The 19,331-nt window shown below is 44.4% G+C and overlaps 1 protein-coding gene across 4 annotated transcripts; it reads left to right on the forward strand.

Moving 5' to 3' along the window:
* Window positions 1–20: 20 nt before the first annotated feature.
* Window positions 21–14,700, forward strand: sc5d (sterol-C5-desaturase). 4 transcript variants are annotated; one of them, XM_033049873.1, is made up of 6 exons: window positions 21–148; window positions 5,819–5,988; window positions 9,948–10,165; window positions 11,666–11,798; window positions 13,014–13,114; window positions 13,592–14,700. In XM_033049873.1, exons 3-6 carry the CDS (start codon window positions 9,956–9,958, stop codon window positions 14,018–14,020), a joined length of 873 nt encoding a protein of 290 aa, XP_032905764.1. In that variant the 5' UTR covers window positions 21–148; window positions 5,819–5,988; window positions 9,948–9,955; the 3' UTR covers window positions 14,021–14,700. The 4 variants fall into 4 exon arrangements, with proteins under 4 accessions (XP_032905764.1, XP_032905765.1, XP_032905762.1 ...); XM_033049874.1 differs by lacking the exons at window positions 21–148; window positions 5,819–5,988 and adding exons at window positions 5,030–5,110; window positions 5,249–5,279 and having other exon boundaries at window positions 9,944–10,165; XM_033049871.1 differs by lacking the exon at window positions 21–148 and adding an exon at window positions 5,182–5,288.
* The last annotated feature ends 4,631 nt before the right edge of the window (window positions 14,701–19,331 follow it).

A 19,331-nucleotide genomic window follows, 5' to 3' on the forward strand; every position in this document is an offset into this window, starting at 1 on the left:
CACAGACTATCAGAGCCGAAGATCAGTGCTCGCTCGGCGTCCTGACATCATCGGGTGCAGGCGGGGCCAAGCAAGGCAGCAGGAGAAAGTAAAGGCAAGTAAAGGTACTTGTGTTGGCTTGTATTCTGTGTCTCCTGTGCAAAGGACTGTGGGTTGATTTTCGCTCTGCCTCTTTACTTAACGTAAGAATTATATTAAATATAGTAATGAAAATAAATAAAGCTGTAGACGCTAAAATATAAAATAAGAGAAAATGTTGGAAATATTCAACAAGTCAGGCCGCATCCGTAGCAAGAATACAAATCGACGAAACAGAGTTAACCTAAAGCAAAATGTGGAAATAAAAACAACAGAAGTGCTGTTATTATGCTATAATAACAGGTACTATAACAACATTTAAAAGACATTCAGGTACGTAAATAGGAAAGGTTTAGAGGGATTAGGGCCAAATGCGGGCAGGTGAGACTAGTGTAGATGGGTCATTTGATCGTCAGGGGCAAGTTGGGTCGAAGGGCCTGTTTCTGTGCAGTATTACTCTAAGTGCTGGCAACCCTCAACAGGTCAGGCAGCATTATGTGCAGTAAAAAACAAATCTAACCAGTCATCAGAAAGCTAACTTGAGGAAGCTCAGACATGAGGAAATATATTTTACATCTAAAGTCTTTGTGCACTGCCAAGAGTATCAGTGAAGGCAGATTAAAGGGCCTGTCCCAATTGGGAGACCTTACCCGCGACCTCTGGTGACCTTACCCGCGAATACTCAGCAGCGTAAGGTTGCCACGAGGTCGTAGGAGGTTTTCGTCACTCTCCTTCATGGTCGAAAGTGATCTCCGCGTAGTCGAGGCTTCAGCTAGGTCGCGGCGTATTTTTCAAGATGATAAGAATTGGCCACGACTAAAATAGGTCACCGTGGGAAAAATCGATATTTTTTTTGTCGTAGGTCTAGTCGAAGCCGGTTGTAGTAGGCCGTGATGCTAGTCGTAGGTAGTCGAAGGTGGTCAAAGGTAATAGCTCCGGGGTGAAAATAAGGACAGTGTGAAAAAAAGGTAATTTAAACTGCAGAACGTCACCTCTGTCACTCCATGGCATGTTCATTCATAGCTGGAGAATGTTTTGTAGAGGAGACGTGTTTTAGAGATGGCACCAAAAAGGCTGCAGCACAGGGGGAGGGCACTACCCTAAAAAAAACCTGCCATGCAGGTATTGCCCACCTAGGAGGAGGAGTGGCAGGAGGTGATGCCACAGGAGGTGATAGTGTAGGAGGAGGTTGCCCTGCATGAGAGACCCCTGGAGGAGGAGACCAGGGTGGTAGTACATGTCCCCAATACCACCCCATACTTCACTGCCTCATTTGAAGGCAGCAAAGCAGCCCTTTCTCCTGTGTCTGACACAGCATCAGGCAGATGCCCCATTGGTGGTGAGGGAGGGATGGCTGGAGGAAGGTTATGCCCTACACCTTCACCAGGCAGCAGGAGGAAAACCTTGAGGAATGGTTCCAGCAGAATGCCATTCTGTACGAAAAGGAAAATGAGGGGTACAGGGACAGGGACAAGAATGGCATGCTTGCCATCCACTGCCCCACATGTGTGCTTAAAGTTCCATCTTTTGTCAAAGCCCAGTGCCACTCTCTTCCAGTCATCTGGTGTACAGTCCATCACATCATCTCCATTCACCCATTGAGACCTCTTCTTGTGCTTCCTCTTCACCCTTGCTCTTCCCCTTCTGCCTTTCTTAAAAGGCTGCTGAAGCAAAAGGGCTACTGCAAACAGCAGTAGTTGTATTTTTATTAACATTCTCCAAACTAGTTCCTTCCTTGCTTGCATGGTTCAGAATGATTTAGCAGAGACCATCCTCGAGTAAACATACATGGTCGAAGCCAGTCTTTAACATAGTCGAAGGAGGTCTTCTTCATAGTTTGGGTGGTGCGACCGACGTTCGCAGCGGCCTCTGCAGTCCGTCCGTCTTTTTTTTATTTTTGTCCCGTTGAATGTATAGTTTGTTGTTGTTTTTATATTGTTTTTAGCTGTGTATACATGGGGAGCGGGGGAAACTTTTAAAATGTCTTCCCTGCACAGGGGACCCAACCTTTCCCCTGTCGGGTCTCCGTTGTCGTTGGGGCCTCCAACCGGAACGACCTGGGGGCTCCAGTCGCGGAGCCTGCGGACTTACCATCGTGGAGCTGGCCAGCTTTGGAGCATGGAGAGCTGTGGTGGCGCGCGGCTGCGACCCGACTCCAGAGCTCGGAGGCTCCAGCCGCAGGTCCGGTGGACGGTGACATCGGGATCTCACTTGAGAATAATTAGCCAGAGACCATCCTCGAGTAAAACGTACATGGTCAAAGCCAGTCTTCAACAAAGTCGAAGGAGGTCTTCTTCATAATTGAGGGAGGTCTTCAACATAGTCGTAGGAGGTCGTACACATAGTCGTGGAAGGTCGTAGGAGGTCGTAGGTCACCGCAACCTTTTTTTTGAAGTTGCTTAAGGTCGCCAGAGGTCCCAGTGGAGGTCTCCTAAGTGGGACAGGCCCCTTACTTGTTACTTTCAAAAGACAGCTGTACATGTACAAGTAGTTCATCTATTATGTATGTTTCCACAACATAAATCGGATATAATGCAGTTGGTGAATTGGAGAACAACATTTGTATTATACAATGTAGGAAGAAGCTGCAGATGCTGGTTTACACCATAGACACAAAATGCTGGAGTAAATCAGTGGGGCATCCAGCATCTCTGGAGAGAAGGAATGGGTGACATTTCAAGTCGAGACCCTTCAGACTGAGAGTCAGGGGAGAGGAAGAAACAGAGATATGGTGTGAAAACGAGACATCAAAGGAGATGGACATAAGGAAAACGTACAATAAATCATTGTTAGCTAGGAGAAGTTGACAACGAAGCATACAAAGATAAAATGTAATCAGGGGTGCAGTCAGACTGGTCGGTGAACTAAGATGGGGGAGGGATGGAGAAAGAGGGTTACTTGAAGTTACAGATGTCAATATTCATGCCACAGGGTTGTAAGTTGCCCAAGCAAAATATGAGGTGCTATTCCTAATTATAACTACTTAAAAGTTATTTTGGTAATTGGCAACCATAAAAAAGTTATCTTTGGGAAAAAAAGATGTTGGAAGAAAAGTCTCTGGACATGTAACCTCACAGCAATAATCAGACACCATTGTGTCTTAAAAACGCATCTTCTTTCTTCACAGTGGGAGGCCATTTAAATTGACAATCACTTCTGTTGATACATGCAATGATACTGTGTTAAACAATGTAACACATATTGGCACCTTACATTGTTTAATAAGTGTATCATTGCGCAAGTATCAAAATAACCAATTGATTGCCTATTTCAGTGGCCACCCATAGTTTGGTGATTGTTTGTATTTTAGGTTGCATAAAACTAAATAGTTATGAAAAATAACCTTTAGTTCTGTCTGAAAGACTTGCAGGAAAAATAACTTTGTTACAGCAAATATGAAACACTCTAGCCCCTAACACATTTTTTTCCGATTAACACAATTGTTTTTATAAAGCAAAGTTAGTTTAGTTTATTGTCACGTGCACCAAGGTACAGTGAAAGGCTTTTGTTACGTGCTATCCAGTCAATGAAAATAGACATGATTACAATTAAGCTGTCCACACTGTACAGATAAAGGATAAAGGGTACCACATTGAGTGGAAGATAAAGTCCGATAAAAGATAGTTCAGAGCTCTCCAATGAGGTAGATGGGGACAGCACTCCAGCTGATGATCGGAAGGTTCAGTTGCCTAATACCAACTGGGAAGAAGCCGTTCGTGAATCTAGAGGTATGCATTTTCAAACTTCTGTACCTCTTCCCCGTTGGAAGAGGGGAGAAGTTACTGGGGTGAGACTGGCCCTTGATGATGCTGAGGCAGTGTGAAGTGTAGAGATGGAGTCAATGGAAGGGAGATTGGTTTGTGTGATGGTCAGTACTCAATAGTGTTAGCACAAATCTTGAAATAAAACACCCTTACGATCCCTTGGGATGACATCCCGTCTCCTGTTTGAGGGATGTTCCCCTTGAACTTTGCCCCTCGAATACTCAGCAGCGTAAGGACCCAAGCCTGCCAGACCTATCATTGCCCGGACAGGACATAAAGTGTGACTGAGTAACTCCAGCACTTTGTATCCTTTTGTGCCAACCAGCATCTGCAATTTCTTGTTTGTACATTTTGACTGGCATTGCCCGAGGTCTGGTTATTCTCAGGGTCTGACCCTGACTCTATCCCAGTGCCCCTGGCCTTTTAACTGCAAGGTTCACCATCCCCAGGACCCCAGTGCTGTCTGTGCCCCAGCCCTTAAATGACCAGGTTCACCATCCCCAGTGACCATTGCTCCAGCCCCCAGCCGCCACTGCCCGTGCCCCCGTCCCCAATGCCCCTGTCGCCACTGTCCCAGTGCCCCCTGTCCCCAGTACTTCCACTGCCACTGTCCCAGTGCCCCCTCTCCCCAGTGCTCCCAGCATCCCCTGCCACTTTCCCAGTGCCCCTTGTCCACAGTGCCCCCTGTCCCCAGTGCCCCCACTGCCACTGTCCCAGTGCCCCCTCTCCCCAGTGCTCCCAGCATCCCCTGCCACTTTCCCAGTGCCCCTTGTCCACAGTGCCCCCTGTCCCCAGTGCCCCCACCGCCACTGGCCCAGTGCCCCTGTCCACAGTGCCCCCTGTCCCAGTGCCTCCGTCCCCAGTGCCCCCACCGCCACTGTCCCAGTGCCCCCTGTCCCCAGTGCCCCCACCGCCACTGTCCCAGTGCCTGAAGAGCGTAGCGGGTGGCGTTATCCTGATGTCATTGGTCAGACGACTGCTCGGCCAATGGCAGCCGCAGCTGAGCTGACGCAGAGTGTGTGATTGGTCCGCGGCATCCCCGCCCCCTCCGCCAATTGGCTGTCCCGGCCCCTCCAGAGGAGGCGGGGGTCACACGGCCGCCTGGGATTGGCTGCTGTAACCGCTCTATGATCTTTGCTCGTGTTGATGCTGGAGCGGCTCAAACCCCAGACCTCGCACAGGCACCGGGACCCACAGCCCGTGGACCCGGCACCGGCACCGGCACCGGCACGCACAGCCAGCAGCCCTCGCACCGGCCCGTGGACCCGGCACCGGCACGCACAGCCAGCAGCCCTCGCACCGGCCCGTGGACCCGGCACCGGCACGCACAGCCAGCAGCCCTCGCACCGGCCCGTGGACCCGGCACCGGCACGCTCAGCCAGCAGCCCTCGCACCGGCCTGTGGACCCAGCGGGCCAGGCTCAGCCAGAGGCAGGCAGGACAGGAGGTACCGTGGGCGAGATGCGTGGCTGGGGAACGGGTTGGGCAGGATGGAGGGACATAAACTCAATGGGCCAAATGTCCTCGTCCATCAATGTTCTAATACCCAGTCAAACATATCCCGAGCAGTCTGCAGATGATTAGACTCTTCCCCCCGAAAACGAGCTGACAGCGCTATCTTCCCCAAGGGGGATCGCAGATCCGAAACATCATTCTCTTCCGAACATGCCGTCCGACCTCAAGAGTCAAGAGTGTTTTATTGTTATATTCCCAGATAGAACAATGACATCCTTACTTACAGCAGCACAACACAATATGGAGACCTGATGAGCTTTTCCAGCGAATTCCGTGTTTGCAACAAATTGGGTACTTGGTGTGCGATTCGACAGCAGTTTGGTTTCCTTTGCATTAGCCACGTGCAAGGTGTTTTGGTTATAATGTGTCTGTTGATCAATGCGACAATAAATAACGTGGTTGTTATCACATTACTGCTTTTGGGAGCTTGTAGCTTAACATATAAACTGCTTTACTTTAAAGGTACGATATGGCATAAAAACAGAAAATACAAGAATCCCTCCCTCAGCAGGGCAGGCAGTGTTTGTGGAAAGAAGCATTTGGGGTCAAAGACCCTTTATCAGAACAGGGATCAAGGAAACAATTTGGCTTCCCGCTTCCCCAGCTCAGGATCAGGATCTTCAACCTATAAGGTACGATAGATATGCAATTCTCCATTTTCCTTTTCTCTCCTCTTTGTCAGGAAAGGTACCATACTTTGTTTTTGTTGGATTGGGGGGGGGAGGGAAGGGAGAGGGGGGGAGGGAAGAAGGGAGGAGATGGGGGGGGGAGGGGAAAGAAGAGGAGCGGAGGAGAGATGTCAAATGCTTACAGGACAAGAGCAATGCCTGGAGTCTCAGGAGTGTGGAAATACAAAGTGACCTTCGGATCCAAGTTTATTGATCCCTGGAAATGGCAACACGGGTGGATAGAGCAGTGAAGAAGGCATTTGGCATAGAAACATAGAAAATAGGTGCAGGAGGAGGCCATTTGGCCCTTCGAGCCAGCACCGCCATTCATTGTGATCATGGCTGATCGTCCCCAATCAATAACCCGTGCCTGCCTTCTCCCCATATCCCTTGAATCCACTAGCCCCTAGAGCTCTATCTAACTCTCTCTTAAATCCATCCAGTGGTTTGGCCTCCACTGCCCTCTGTGGCAGGGAATTCCACAAATTCACAACTCTCTGGGTGAAAAAGTTTTTTCTCACCTCAATCTTAAATGGCCTCCCCCTTATTCTAAGACTGTGGCACCTGGTTCTGGACTCGCTCAACATTGGGAACATTTTTCCTGCATCTAACTTGTCCAGTCCTTTTATAATTTTATATGTTTCTATAAGAATCCCCTCATCCTTCTAAACACCAGTGTATACAAGCCAAGTCTTTTCAATCTTTCCTCGTATGACAGTCCCGCCATCCCAGGGATCAATCTCGTGAGCCTACGCTGCACTGTCTCAATCACAAGGATGTGGTCTTACCAGAGCCCTATACAACTGCAGAAGAACCTCTCTACTCCTATCCTGAAATCCTCTTGTTATGAAGGCCAAAATTCCATTAGCTTTCTTCACTGCCTGCTGTACCTGCACACCAACTTTCAGTGACTGGTGTACAAGGACACCAAGGTCTCGCTGCACCTCCCCCTTACCTAACCTAACCCCATTGAGATAATAATCTGCCCCCTTGTTTTTGCCGCCAAAGTGGATAACCTCACATTTATCTATATTATATTGCATCTGCCACGCATCTGCCCACTCACTCAACCTGTCCAGGTCACCCTGCAACCTCCTAACATCCTCTTCACAGTTCACACTGCCACCCAGCTTTGTGTCATACTTGTCTTCATAGGCCAATGCATTCAGTATATGAGTTGGGGTATCATGTTGCAGCTGTGCAAATCATTGGTCAGGCTACCCTTGGTGTATTTTGTACAGTTTTTTGGTCGCAATGGCGAGAGTGCAGAAGAGATTCATTCGGATGTTGCCTGGAATGAAGGGCTCTGTTTATACAGAGAGCTTTGATAGGCAGGATTTATTCTCACTAGAATGCAGGCTGAGGGGTGTGTAGGAAGGAACTGCCGATGCTGGTTTAAACCGAAGGCTGAGGGGTGACCTCCTAGAGGTTTATAAAGTTATGAGGGGCACAAGGTGGCACAGCGGGTAGAGCTGCTGCGTCACAGTGTGACACCCGCCTTCGACCCTGACCTTGGGTACTCTGTATAGAATTTGCATGTTCTCCCTGTGACTGAATTTGTTTCCTTCAGGTGCTCCGGTTTCCTCCCACATCTCAGAGACGTGCGGGTTTGTAGGTTAATTGGTCCTCAGTAAATTGCCCCTGGTGTGTAGGGAGTGAAATGCGAAAGTGGGATAACATTCAATGGATGATCAATGGTCAGCATGGACTCAGTGGGCCAAAGGGCCTGCTTCTGTGCTGAATCTCTAAACTAAACTATATGAGAGATAATCACAGTATTTTCCCAAGGTGGAAGATTCTAAAACTAGATGCTTTAGGTGAATGGGGAGAAATTTACAGGAGATATGAATACATTTTTCACAAAGAGCATTGCAAGGGTTATTCTCGTCAAAACAGTGGGTTGGGATCATTTGGCAGCCTGGACAGTGATGAGAGTGCGCTTAGTAATGCAGATGAGAGAGCTGCTGCCTTGCAGTTCCAGTGACCTGGATTCACTCCTGACATTGGAGCTGCGTGTGCACTGTGTGCATATTGTCTCTGTGAGTGAAAGGTTTCCCCAGGGTGTGCTGGTTTCCTCCCACATTCCACAGATGTGCACATTGACAGGTTATTTGGCCAGTGTAAATGGCCTGATGTGTGAAGGTGAGTGGTAGGATCTAGGGGTAATTTTAGGGAATGTGGGGAGAATATGCTACAGGGATAATTAAGAAGATAGCCCTGAGCCAGCATATACTCGATGGGCAGATATGGCATCCTACTGTGTGGTAAGGAAATGAAACCCCAGTTTAATTTTGCCCTTGGTGTAGCACTGAGATGATAGATTTGCCTTCGGAGAGGGTTGAATCCATGATCTATTGACCTCGGATGTGAATGTACCAATTGAGCCATAATGTTAAGGGAGAAGTAGTGGACTGGAATTAATTGCAGAGCCTTTTTGAAAGGGTCAGTGTAAGCATTGTAAACCAATTATCTGCTACCTGTGCTTTCACTATGTTTGATGAATAAACCCATTTTAGGACAGTTTACTACCTTTTATATAAGTTGTAACAATGCAAGTTTTTGTTGCAAACTTTTATGGTGTTCTGTCAAATATTTTATTCCTCAATTATTTTTAACCATGTTTATTGTGTTGTGACTGCAGTTCATGTGTTTAAGCTGGTGTGTCGGCTGCCAATAAAGTGGGTTGACATATTCCAGTATTGAGGTGTGTTAGTAGTGCAAGAATTGCATCAAACAGACTAAGTGCAAAATTCCATCATAGCTTTAGCTTATGTTTTGGAAATGGATCCCACAAGTTGCAGTACAGAACATTGAGTCTCTGATTTACTCTTGTGGTTGTATCAGGTGATGCATCAGACAAGTTAATCGCTACTCTTGACAGAAGCTTCTTGTGCCCCTTGCCTTGACTGTATTGGTGGAGAGTGCAGCTCATGATGAATGATATTCTACCGGTAATGATGACATCTCATGGCACCCAATGGATGCCTAGTGTTGATCTGCCAGATCTGCTCTGTTCTGTTCAATCCGATTTAGCTCCATATATGGCAGGTATCTTCAGTGTGAATATAGACTGTGTCTCTGCGAAGATTATGGTTGTTGTTCCCACCAATGTTGTCACGAGATGTATCGACAGTAAGTATATTAGTGTGGATGATGTCAAGGGAGTTTATCCTCATGTTGGTTTTTTCTTCACCGGCCACGGTTTCCCATGCTCAATCAGAGGTATGGGTGATGGGTACTTGAGTCCTTGTTATATACCTTGTTATATATGTAAAGTTAATGTGTGAATTCAAATGGTGTTTATAATTATCGGTTAAAGGGCTCTTTCAAAGGCTTTTAAGAGTCAACCATATTGCTGTGGGTGTTGGATTGAGATCAAAGTATTAGCTTTGTGAGAGCTGTGGTTACATAATCACCTTTAATGTGACTTGCTTTCAGATTTAGTGAATTTACAGTAGGTACCATATCTATAATAGCGAGATCTGAATGATTATTTCAGAGTTACTGGTCTGATAATCTGGGCAATGTTTGGGATCTATCATGCAAAGTATCTACACTAAATTGGGTAACATTCAATGTACATCACCTAACATCATTTTAAAATTGTCAGTTTGTATAAATGCCCATAATAACTAGGTTGGCCTACTGTGAGAAAATCCTCAGGCAGCCTCGGGGCACCTGTAATTGATGCATGATTGCCATTCTTTTAAATGTGTTAATGTTTTAAAGGTAATCCTTCAGATGAGACCAGTCTGTGGCTATTGTGTGTCTGTCCAAGCCACTGCATGACATTGTGCAGTGGTTTATTAAGCAGGACAGGCCACATGCACCAGGGTATTCTGTCAAAGTAGCTCTGAAACAGACGGTAGACTTGCAATCATCATTTGTGATGAACTACTACAACCTCTTCTCTTTATTGGCAGGTTCTGCCATGGACATTGTACTACACTACGCAGATGACCACATTTTCACACCGTATGTGTATCCCAGCTCCTGGCCAGAGGGTGGTGCTCTACGCCAGATAATCAGCCTCCTCATTGTAACCAACCTGGGAGCCACCGCTATATATCTGTTCTTTGGAATGTTGAGCTATTATCTTATTTTTGATCATACACTGAAGAAACATCCACAATATTTGCCAGTAAGTCTTACATCCATGGATGTTCCATAGAACCTTTTCTCTGGAAATATGTGACAACCTGTTTTGATTTGATTTTTACACCACTAATCAGTATTGGGTATTGAGTATTCTGCATGTAAACCACTCATAGTTAGATTCACTGATCCAGTTTTAAATGGCCTCCTCCTCTCTCATTTCCAAAGTGGATTTAGTTTATTTTAGATTACTATTGTCACGTGTGCCGAGGTACAATGAAAACCTTTTTGTTGCTTGCTATCCAGACAAAGAAAATACTATACATGATTACAATCAAACCATCCACAGTGTACAGTTAAAGGATACAGCATACAATATTTAGTGTAAGATGAAATCTGATTAAGGTTAGTTAAAATATCTGGAATGAAGTAAATGAAAGGTCAGGACCACACTCTAGCTGGTGATAGGATGGTTCAGTTGCCTGATAATAACTGGGAAGAAACTGTCTCTGAATCTGGAGGCATACGTTTACAGACATCTGTACCTCCTTAGAGAAGGCAGAAGAGAGAGTGACCGGAGTGAGACTGGCCCTTGATTATGCTGCTGGCCTTGCCGAGGCAGGGTGATATATATGGAGTCAATGGAAGGGGAGTTGGTTTGAGTGATGGACTACGTCGTCCACATTTCTCTGCAATTTCTTGCTGTCTTCGATAGAGCTGTTAACCAAACCATGCCGTGATGCATCCCGATATGCTTTCTACAGTGCATCTGTAGGAATTATTGAGGAATTATTGTCGGGATATGCTGAACTTCCTAAGCATTTAAAAGGTGAAGCAGTTATTTTATTCCTTGCAATGGCAAATTCTTATCTTTGTATGTGTTGCCTTGCCTGTGATGTTAATTCAATTTGTACTACTTTATTGTATGTGTAAAAGGGCATCAAGAGAGATTTGAAAAGTTATGGTTTCACTTATTTGAAGATTAATATCCAGGAGAATTCGCCTTCAAAGTAAATGATGTTCACTGGCTTTTGTAGTTGCTATTTTGCGGGCAAAATAATATAAGAGAAACATGAAAGATTGGAATGTGGAAATATTTTGTTATTGAAGCAGAATGAGGCATCACAGTCTGAGGAGAGAGAGACTGACGTAGGCATCATGGCTTGCTGCACCTTCCCCTGCTCCACTATTTGATAATATTTTGTGTTCAGGTGCTTCTCAATGTTAGTGAGCCAACAAAATTGAAGTGCACACTGCTAGTGCACACAGGTTAGTGAAAGAGTGACAGGCAACGCTTGCATTATGGGGGGGGTTGCATTCCTCAAACTGTCTGTCATGCAATTTTCTGTATATCAAAGCCACATCATCTGCACTTAACAAAAGTTTATCTATTTACTTCCTTTACATATTCTGTAATTTTTTTACATAAATGTTATTATACTTTATCTCAAATTTTGGCAAGTGAATTCTGTAAGACAAATCTCCCTTGCCCAAACAGCTGCAATATTGAGGTCACCTGGACTGAACTTATTTTATCTCTCCATAGAATCAAGTGCAACGAGAAATAAAGTATGCTATGCAATCACTTCCATGGATAAGTATTCCAACGGTTGGACTGTTCTTTGCAGAAATCCGTGGCTACAGCAAATTGTACGATAACATTGAGGATTCCCCTTATGGTAAGTGTTGAGAAAGAAGTGGAACAGAGCTGGGAAGTGGGTAACCTGGTGGTGTTGCCACTTGGCTGCTGAATATTTGTCACTTTTATTTCATCTTCTTGCATTGAAATCCATCCTCAAACAGCAAACTAGAAATGAATGGCTGCAATTTTAAACCTGCTAGTTTGGTTTGGTTGAGAACAGGAAGGGTCTGTTGCCATGTTTCCTCCACTTGGAGAGTCTCCAATGTGTTGTAAGATGCAAGTGTGGTCGTTTACAAGTGAGGTGTGTCAGAATATTTTTCACAGTGGATGGAAAATCTCTGAAATTGTTCTACTCTGCAAGGTTGCAGATGCTGGATCAATTTAAATAGATGGTTATTCTACTCTATTTAGCCGGAGGAATTTAAATAGATGTAGATGTTCACTTTTTCACCTCTAGTTTTTGTCACTATCTCCACCCATCTGCCAATCACCACACGCCTCTTCCTCACCTGTATCCACCTATCACTTGCCAGGCCTCACCTTGCCCCCAACTCTCTTTTCCAGTATTCGCTCCCCCCAATTCCATCTGTCTGAAGAAGGGTCCCGACTTGAAATGTTATCTGTCCATTCTCTCCACAGATGCTGTCTAACCTACTGAGTTCTTCTTGCAATTTAGTGTTTTGCTGTAGATAAATTGTCTACATTTTTTCAATTGAACAATGTGGGGAATTGGCACAGAAGAGGTTGGAGAACAAGGACAGATAAGCCATGATCATATTGAGGAACCAAATGGCCAGCTAGCTCCAGCTCCTATTTACTTGTTTTACTGTAAAAACAAAAACTTTTCACTCTACCTCGGTACACATGACAATAAAACTAAACTAAGCTAGATTTTGTTATGCCTATGAATGCCTTAAGATCGGGATTTACTTAAAACCACCCTTTTCCAGAAGTTCAAAGGAACCAGCTTTCGTGTCCAATATTAGAACTTACCACTTTTTCCAGCGTCACTGCCAAACTATTATAATGGTCTTGGAGGCATCTTTGAATGTTTTAGATGTTAACTGTGGTCTCCAGATGCAAGTCACCATAACTGCACAATGACTGTGGAGAATTAGAATGTTTAATGTTTGCATAGTTACTCACCAGCACCAAATGATAAATCTGTGACTGTGTGACCCTGAGTGCTGTTATGTAATCTGGAAGGGCTGAGTGATCTCTGTACTGAAACTACAACCTTCTTTCTTTTTAGGTTGGTTTGGAGTGGTGCTCAGTATGATCTCCTTCCTCTTCTTCACAGACATGTGTATCTACTGGATCCATCGGTTTCTTCATCACAGGCTCCTCTATAAAGTAAGAAGCTTGGGGTTGGGTGACAGGTTTTGTTTGGTTGTAGAGATCTGAAAATGGCCGTTAGCACACATTTGAGAAATGCATATGTAGAAGGTATTCAAATGCCTAGCTGCTATTTCATTGCATAATCCAGCACATTTGTGCTGTTGTACCTGTGCCAACTCCTCCATTAGTTCCAACCCTCCCAATGCTGCTGCCCCTGGCACTGCAAATCCATATATTCATGTGTGAATGTTTGAGAATGATCATTGAATGCGTTGCCTGAACATATGGTCTTGACTTCATTCTCCTTGCGTTATATTTATTTAATAAAACGCCAATGACATTCCATGATTTCATGGACCCGGCTTTATCTGTTAGTTGATTAGTCATAGTGAGGATGGGCTTGAAATGTATTGTAAGTAATATCAAATGTTTCTTAATTTTAACATGAGCACTTAATGTGTGGATTCTTTAAACCTCTGGTATTGTCTTTAGCATTTGCACAAGCCCCACCATATTTGGAAGCTTCCGACGCCATTTGCAAGTCATGCCTTTCACCCAGTGGATGGTTTCATGCAGAGTATCCCATACCACATCTACCCATTCCTCTTCCCGCTGCACAAAGTGGTCTACCTGGGTCTCTACGTCTTTGTCAACATCTGGACGGTGTCCATTCACGATGGGGACTACAGAGTGCCCAGAATTATTGAGGGCATCATTAATGGGTCGGCCCATCACACAGATCACCACCTGTACTTTGATTATAACTATGGGCAGTACTTCACACTGTGGGACCGAATTGGAGGCTCCTACAAATACCCGTCAGCCTTGGAAGGCAAAGGACCACGGGACTTCATGAGGAACTTGAAGGCCAAGGGAAAGCTTATGGATGGGGCATTCATCACAGCTGACAAAGAAGAATGAGCAGCTTTCATTTCCCCATTATTGCTCAGCCGTAATCTCAATGGAGCTCCCTATCTTTGTCCCGCACTGTTCTGACACAATCGACTCGATGATCTGCTAATATTTTCTGCATTATTGCAAGTGAGAGCAGTTTGAAGTAAGCAATATAAACTGTAGCCTTGTGTGAGATGTGGTGTGGACGCCACTTCCATATCTCTTTGCAGATTGGATGTAATTTTGTGGAAAGCCTGCATTGAATGTAGCACAGAATATCTGGAAGACTTGTGTATCATGGCCTCGATGTACTATTGAAGCAAGTGCTGTAGTATCACTGAGCACTTCACATTTTGGGTACTGGTGATGCCTGGCTGTCCAGTTTTAATTATGAAAGATATTATAATGGGAATAGAATGATTGCTGAGGATCTAGATTATTGTGAATCAGATTGCAAGCATTAAAACTAAATTCTGTGCCATAAAATTGTCCTTGTATTTTAAATATTTTAGAAATGTACTGTTGGTTTTTAGTGATGAATAATACAGCATCTGAAATGAAGTGTTGAACTATTGAGGCTTAAACCATTTTGTTTTGTTTTTAATGTTTACTTACTATATGATTTTTCTCTGTGCTTGTGATGAATTGTATCGTGAAATGACATGTTATTTTGAGATTGAAATATAATGAATCAAAAAATGATTGCATATCTCATGTCTTGGTATTCCAATTGTGTTGTATTATATGTGTTACAGTGCGTTCAGCCATCAGTCCTGGGTTCAAATCCAATGTGAAAGATTGAATTTACCAATGTTATATACAGGAGCACATAAAAAAAACCCTTTGCTCCATTACTTTCATGCCAACCTTGTGTTTGAAGATTTGGAGGGAATTGTAATAGAATTACTGAATTGTAACAGAAACACTAAATGAATATAAAAGTGTCATTCTTCATCATTTAAATTATTAACTTAGACCATATAGGTGTATCATGTGAGAAATTGTGACATATTGACCTTGGTAGGCTGCATTTACTTGGGTACGGAAGGAAAGGTCTGCTTGTCATGGGACTACATTGGAATAGGTTCTACTAGAAACTTGCACGGGCTCATGCATCCAGTGATCACCTGTGTTCATAAGACAAAGGAGCAAAATTAGGCCATTCAGCCCATTGAGTCTGTCCACCATGGCTGATCTATTTTTCCTTCTCAACACCATTCTCCTGCCTTCTCCCTGTAACCTTGGACACCCTTACTAATGAAGAACCTATCTTTCCCCTCTTTAAAAGTACCCAATGTTGGCGTCCACCACCATCTGTGGAGATGAATTTCACAGATTCGCCACACTCTGATTAAATAAATTCCTCCTCATTTCCATTCTAAAGGTACAGTCAAGTCAAGTCAAGTTTATTCGTCACATACACATACGAGATGTGCAGTGAAATGAAAAGTGGCAATGCTCGCGGACTTTGTGCAAAAAGACAAACAAACAAACAACCAAACAAACTATAAACGCAATCATAAACACACACATATTCTTTTACATATTAAATATTGGAAGGAAAAACGTTCAGTAAAGTTAGTCCCTGGTGCGATTTACAGTCCGAATGGCCTCTGGGAAGAAACTCCTTCTCAACCTCTCCGTTCTCACAGCATGGCAACGGAGGCGTTTGCCTGACCGTAGCAGCTGGAACAGTCCGTTGTATGGGTAGAAGGGGTCTCCCATGATTTCCTTTTATTCTGAGACTACGCCCTCTGGTCCTAGATTTTCCCATTAGTGGAAACATTCTCTCCACATCCACTCTATAAGTATGTGGTTGCAGGGTGACATCTTCTGGCAAGTGAATACTTCAGGATGCTTGGTAATTTGGAAGGTTGGGATGAATGGAAATAAAGGCCAAGACTAGTTAGCAGTGTGATTCTGAGCCATTTCCTATCTCATCATCGCCCAGCTGAGGGCAGCAAAGAGCCAAATGTTTCAAATCATCAAGGTGCAGATGGTTAGATGTGTAGGAAGATGTTGGTTTAAATGGAAGACAGACACAAAATGCTGGAGAAACTCAGTGGGTGAGGCAGCATCTATGGAGCGAAGGAATAGGCGACGTTTCGGGTTGAGACCCTTCAGACGTCTGAAGAAGGGTCTCGACCCGAAACGTCACCTATTCCTTCGCTCCATAGATGCTGCCTCACTCACTGTTGACTGTGGGCCGAGCATCAAAAATGTGTCTTGAATTTAACTTTCACGACCCATGTCTCGGAACTACGTTCAATTTTTCACAGATTTAGATAACATATAATTGAGACGAAAGTCATTCTCGTCAGTTGGGGAAGTCCAGAACAAGGGGGTCACAGTTTAAGGATAAAGGGGAAATCTTTTAGGACCGAGATGAGGAAAACATTTTTCACACAGAGAGTGGTGAATCTCTGGAATTCCCTGCCACAGAAGGTAGTTGAGGCCAGTTCATTGGCTATATTTAAGAGGGAGTTAGATGTGGCCCTTGTGGCTAAAGGGATCAGAGGGTATGGAGAGAAGGCAGGTACGGGATACTGAGTTGGATGATCAGCCATGATCATATTGAATGGCGGTGCAGGCTCGAAGGGCCGAATGGCCTACTCCTGCACCTAATGTCTATGTTTCTATGTCAGTGCCAAAAGGTGCACATTAATTAATTAAACTAATTAGAAAATGAGATCGAAAAAGAAAGCGCCATCTATTGTCCAATGCCCATATTGCACCATGGTGAGCCTAATTCCATGCTGTGGCCCTCGGCCAGCATGCCCTTCTGGATCATCGTGGTGATGATGGTGGGGAGCAGCACTGCCCTGCACACCGCACGGGCCGCCTTCAGCACCACCATGGCGCCGGCTCTGTCAGTCCGCCCACACGCTCGCTCGCTGCAACAACGGCCGTCCGATCACTCGCAGCACCCACCGGTGGCCCGGCCCGGCCCGGCCCGGCAGCCCAACTCTCACCACCCACCGGTGGCCCAGCAGCCCAAACGATCCTCCACAGCATCCATCGGCCTACCGACAAGCCCGACCGACAATCCCGACCGACAGACTGACCGATTGACCGATTGACTGACTGAATAACCGACTATTATTTATCATTTTTATTTAACAGTTCACATCATAACTTTATAAAGATAAATCAATTAGAAAAACAAATTATCAGCAAGGTGAGCATTACCTTTATTCCTTGGAAACCTTGTTATTGCTTTGATGTAATCAGGAGGCAGTCATGATCCCAGGGTCCACCCTGCCAAGCGACCATAAAACAAAGTGCGGGGTTGGTCAATTTGCGTCCGACCTCAATGTCAAACGTGCATTTATTGGACAATTACTACTCGGAAAATTGGAGCTTTTTCTCATATTTTTAAAAAAATTGCAGGGTTTTTTCTTGACGAGTTTCAGGTATGATTTATATAATATTTTTACACAATATGTTAAAAATTCATGTAGTTCCGTGAGTTGGGTCATAAACTTGAACAAAAAAGCTACTCGGCCCACAGCCTATCTGGATACTTTCAAGAGAGAGCTTGATAGGGCTCTGAAAGATAGCGGAGTCAGGGGATATGGGGAGGAGGCAGGAATGGGGTACTGATTGTGGATGATCAGCCATGATCACATTGAATGGCAATGCTGGCTCGAAGGGCCAAATGGCCTACTTCTGCACCTATTGTCTATTGTCCATAAGGAGAGAAGAGGAGGAGTGAAATGAGTGGAAGAGGACAAAGGGGAGGGGAAGATGGACAGGGTGCATTTAAAGAGTGCCTCAGAATTAACAAGACGTATCTTCCTGTTTCAGCATCTTGGAGAAGGAGCAAGAGAAAATGCTCTCTTTGCACTTACTGCCCAGTTTTCTGAGTATTTCCTACATTACCTGTTTGTATTTCAGACTTTTGGTATCAGCAGCCTTTTGCTTTGTTAGTCAGTTTGACATTTGTTTTCTTTGAGTGTTGGAGATAACTTGCTACCATTTTGATGTTATGGCCAATGTAGGAAGCTCAGATTAAAGCATTGGAACTCCTGAGCAATGGCATGGATCCTGAGCTATCTTACTTCAAATGGATGGCTTCTCTCTCACTCCTTACAGTAGAGATCTCTGATCTCATGTCATTCTCTAACATGATAGAATAGCTACTATAAATTATCTTAGACTTTAGTTGTATGTTTTACATTGGAATCCATCTTTATTCCAGTCCTTGGTTCCATTGCAATTTAACGGTGTTGCTAATTAGGCATTCCTATATTCCTTTCTGTTCTGTTTCCTTTTCGTGATGTGCAAGGTAATATACGCTTATGATGTAAGCTTTGGTTTCAATGAGTTGTGGTGTAACAGAAACCAGTGTTGGTGTACCTGAAGGCAGCAGAGACAAACTGATGTGGTCACCTGTAAATTTCCCCACTGCCGGTTCCAAACTGATGAGTTTTGGTCTGTTTGAAAAATGGTCTTTGGCTTTCCAGATCAGAGAAATATATTGACTCATTAGTGAAGTTCTATCTTAACTTGTTGACTGAAGCTGAGAGTTAAAACTACTTACATGATCAAATCTCAATGCCCAATTTTAACTTATTGATGTATATTAAAGAAACAAAGTGGTCATGGCACCAGCGAACACCATTGAACACTTCAAATCAGTCGGCAGCTTCTGAGGAAAAAGTGGTCGATGCATTAGAAATGGACTTCCCAAAGGTGTTTAATGAAGTGCCACATTATAGTTTGTCACTGTGGCTTGAAGACCATGGAATAAAGGAGTCTGTAGCAGATGATAACAACATTGGCTACCAAGAAACAAAAATATTGAATTAGCTATCAAGAACCACAGAAATGCTGCACCTCTTAATATATATTACTAACTTTGAATCGGGCATATCGGGAATAATTTCCTAATTTGCAGATAACGATATCTTGGAGGTGAACTGAACCTGTGATGCGAAGACAGGTAGGATGAATGAATGGATTGATAGTAGATCAAATTTAATGCTGAGAAAGGAAAAGCATTACATTTTGATAGAGAAAACGAGAAGGGGACAGATAATTAAGAGGGCACAAGATGGAGAGAGAAAGGGAGAGAGGAAGGGAGAGGGAGAGAGAGACTAGGACCAGAGGTCATAGCCTCAGAATTAAAGGGCACTCTTTAAAGCCCCTGTCCCACTTTCGTGACCTCTGACGACCTTAAACGACCTAAAATAAATCAAGGTCGCAGTAACCTGCGACCTCCTACGACCTTCCACGACTATGTCTACAGCCTCTTACGACTATGTTGAGACCTCCCTCAACTATGAAGAAGACCTCCTTCGACTATGTTAAAGACTGGCTTCGACCATGTATGTTT

This window comes from Amblyraja radiata, chromosome 33, assembly GCF_010909765.2.
Source record: "Amblyraja radiata isolate CabotCenter1 chromosome 33, sAmbRad1.1.pri, whole genome shotgun sequence".
Taxonomy (NCBI): domain Eukaryota; kingdom Metazoa; phylum Chordata; class Chondrichthyes; order Rajiformes; family Rajidae; genus Amblyraja; species Amblyraja radiata.

Bases quoted from the DNA above. Each gene is read 5' to 3' on its own strand.
- sc5d (XM_033049873.1), top strand. From the start codon at position 9,956: ATGGACATTGTACTACACTACGCAGATGACCACATTTTCACACCGTAT. The intron at 10,166-11,665 runs GTAAGTCTTACA...ATCTCTCCATAG, and splicing joins AACATCCACAATATTTGCCA to AATCAAGTGCAACGAGAAAT. The intron at 13,115-13,591 runs GTAAGAAGCTTG...TATTGTCTTTAG, and splicing joins ATCACAGGCTCCTCTATAAA to CATTTGCACAAGCCCCACCA.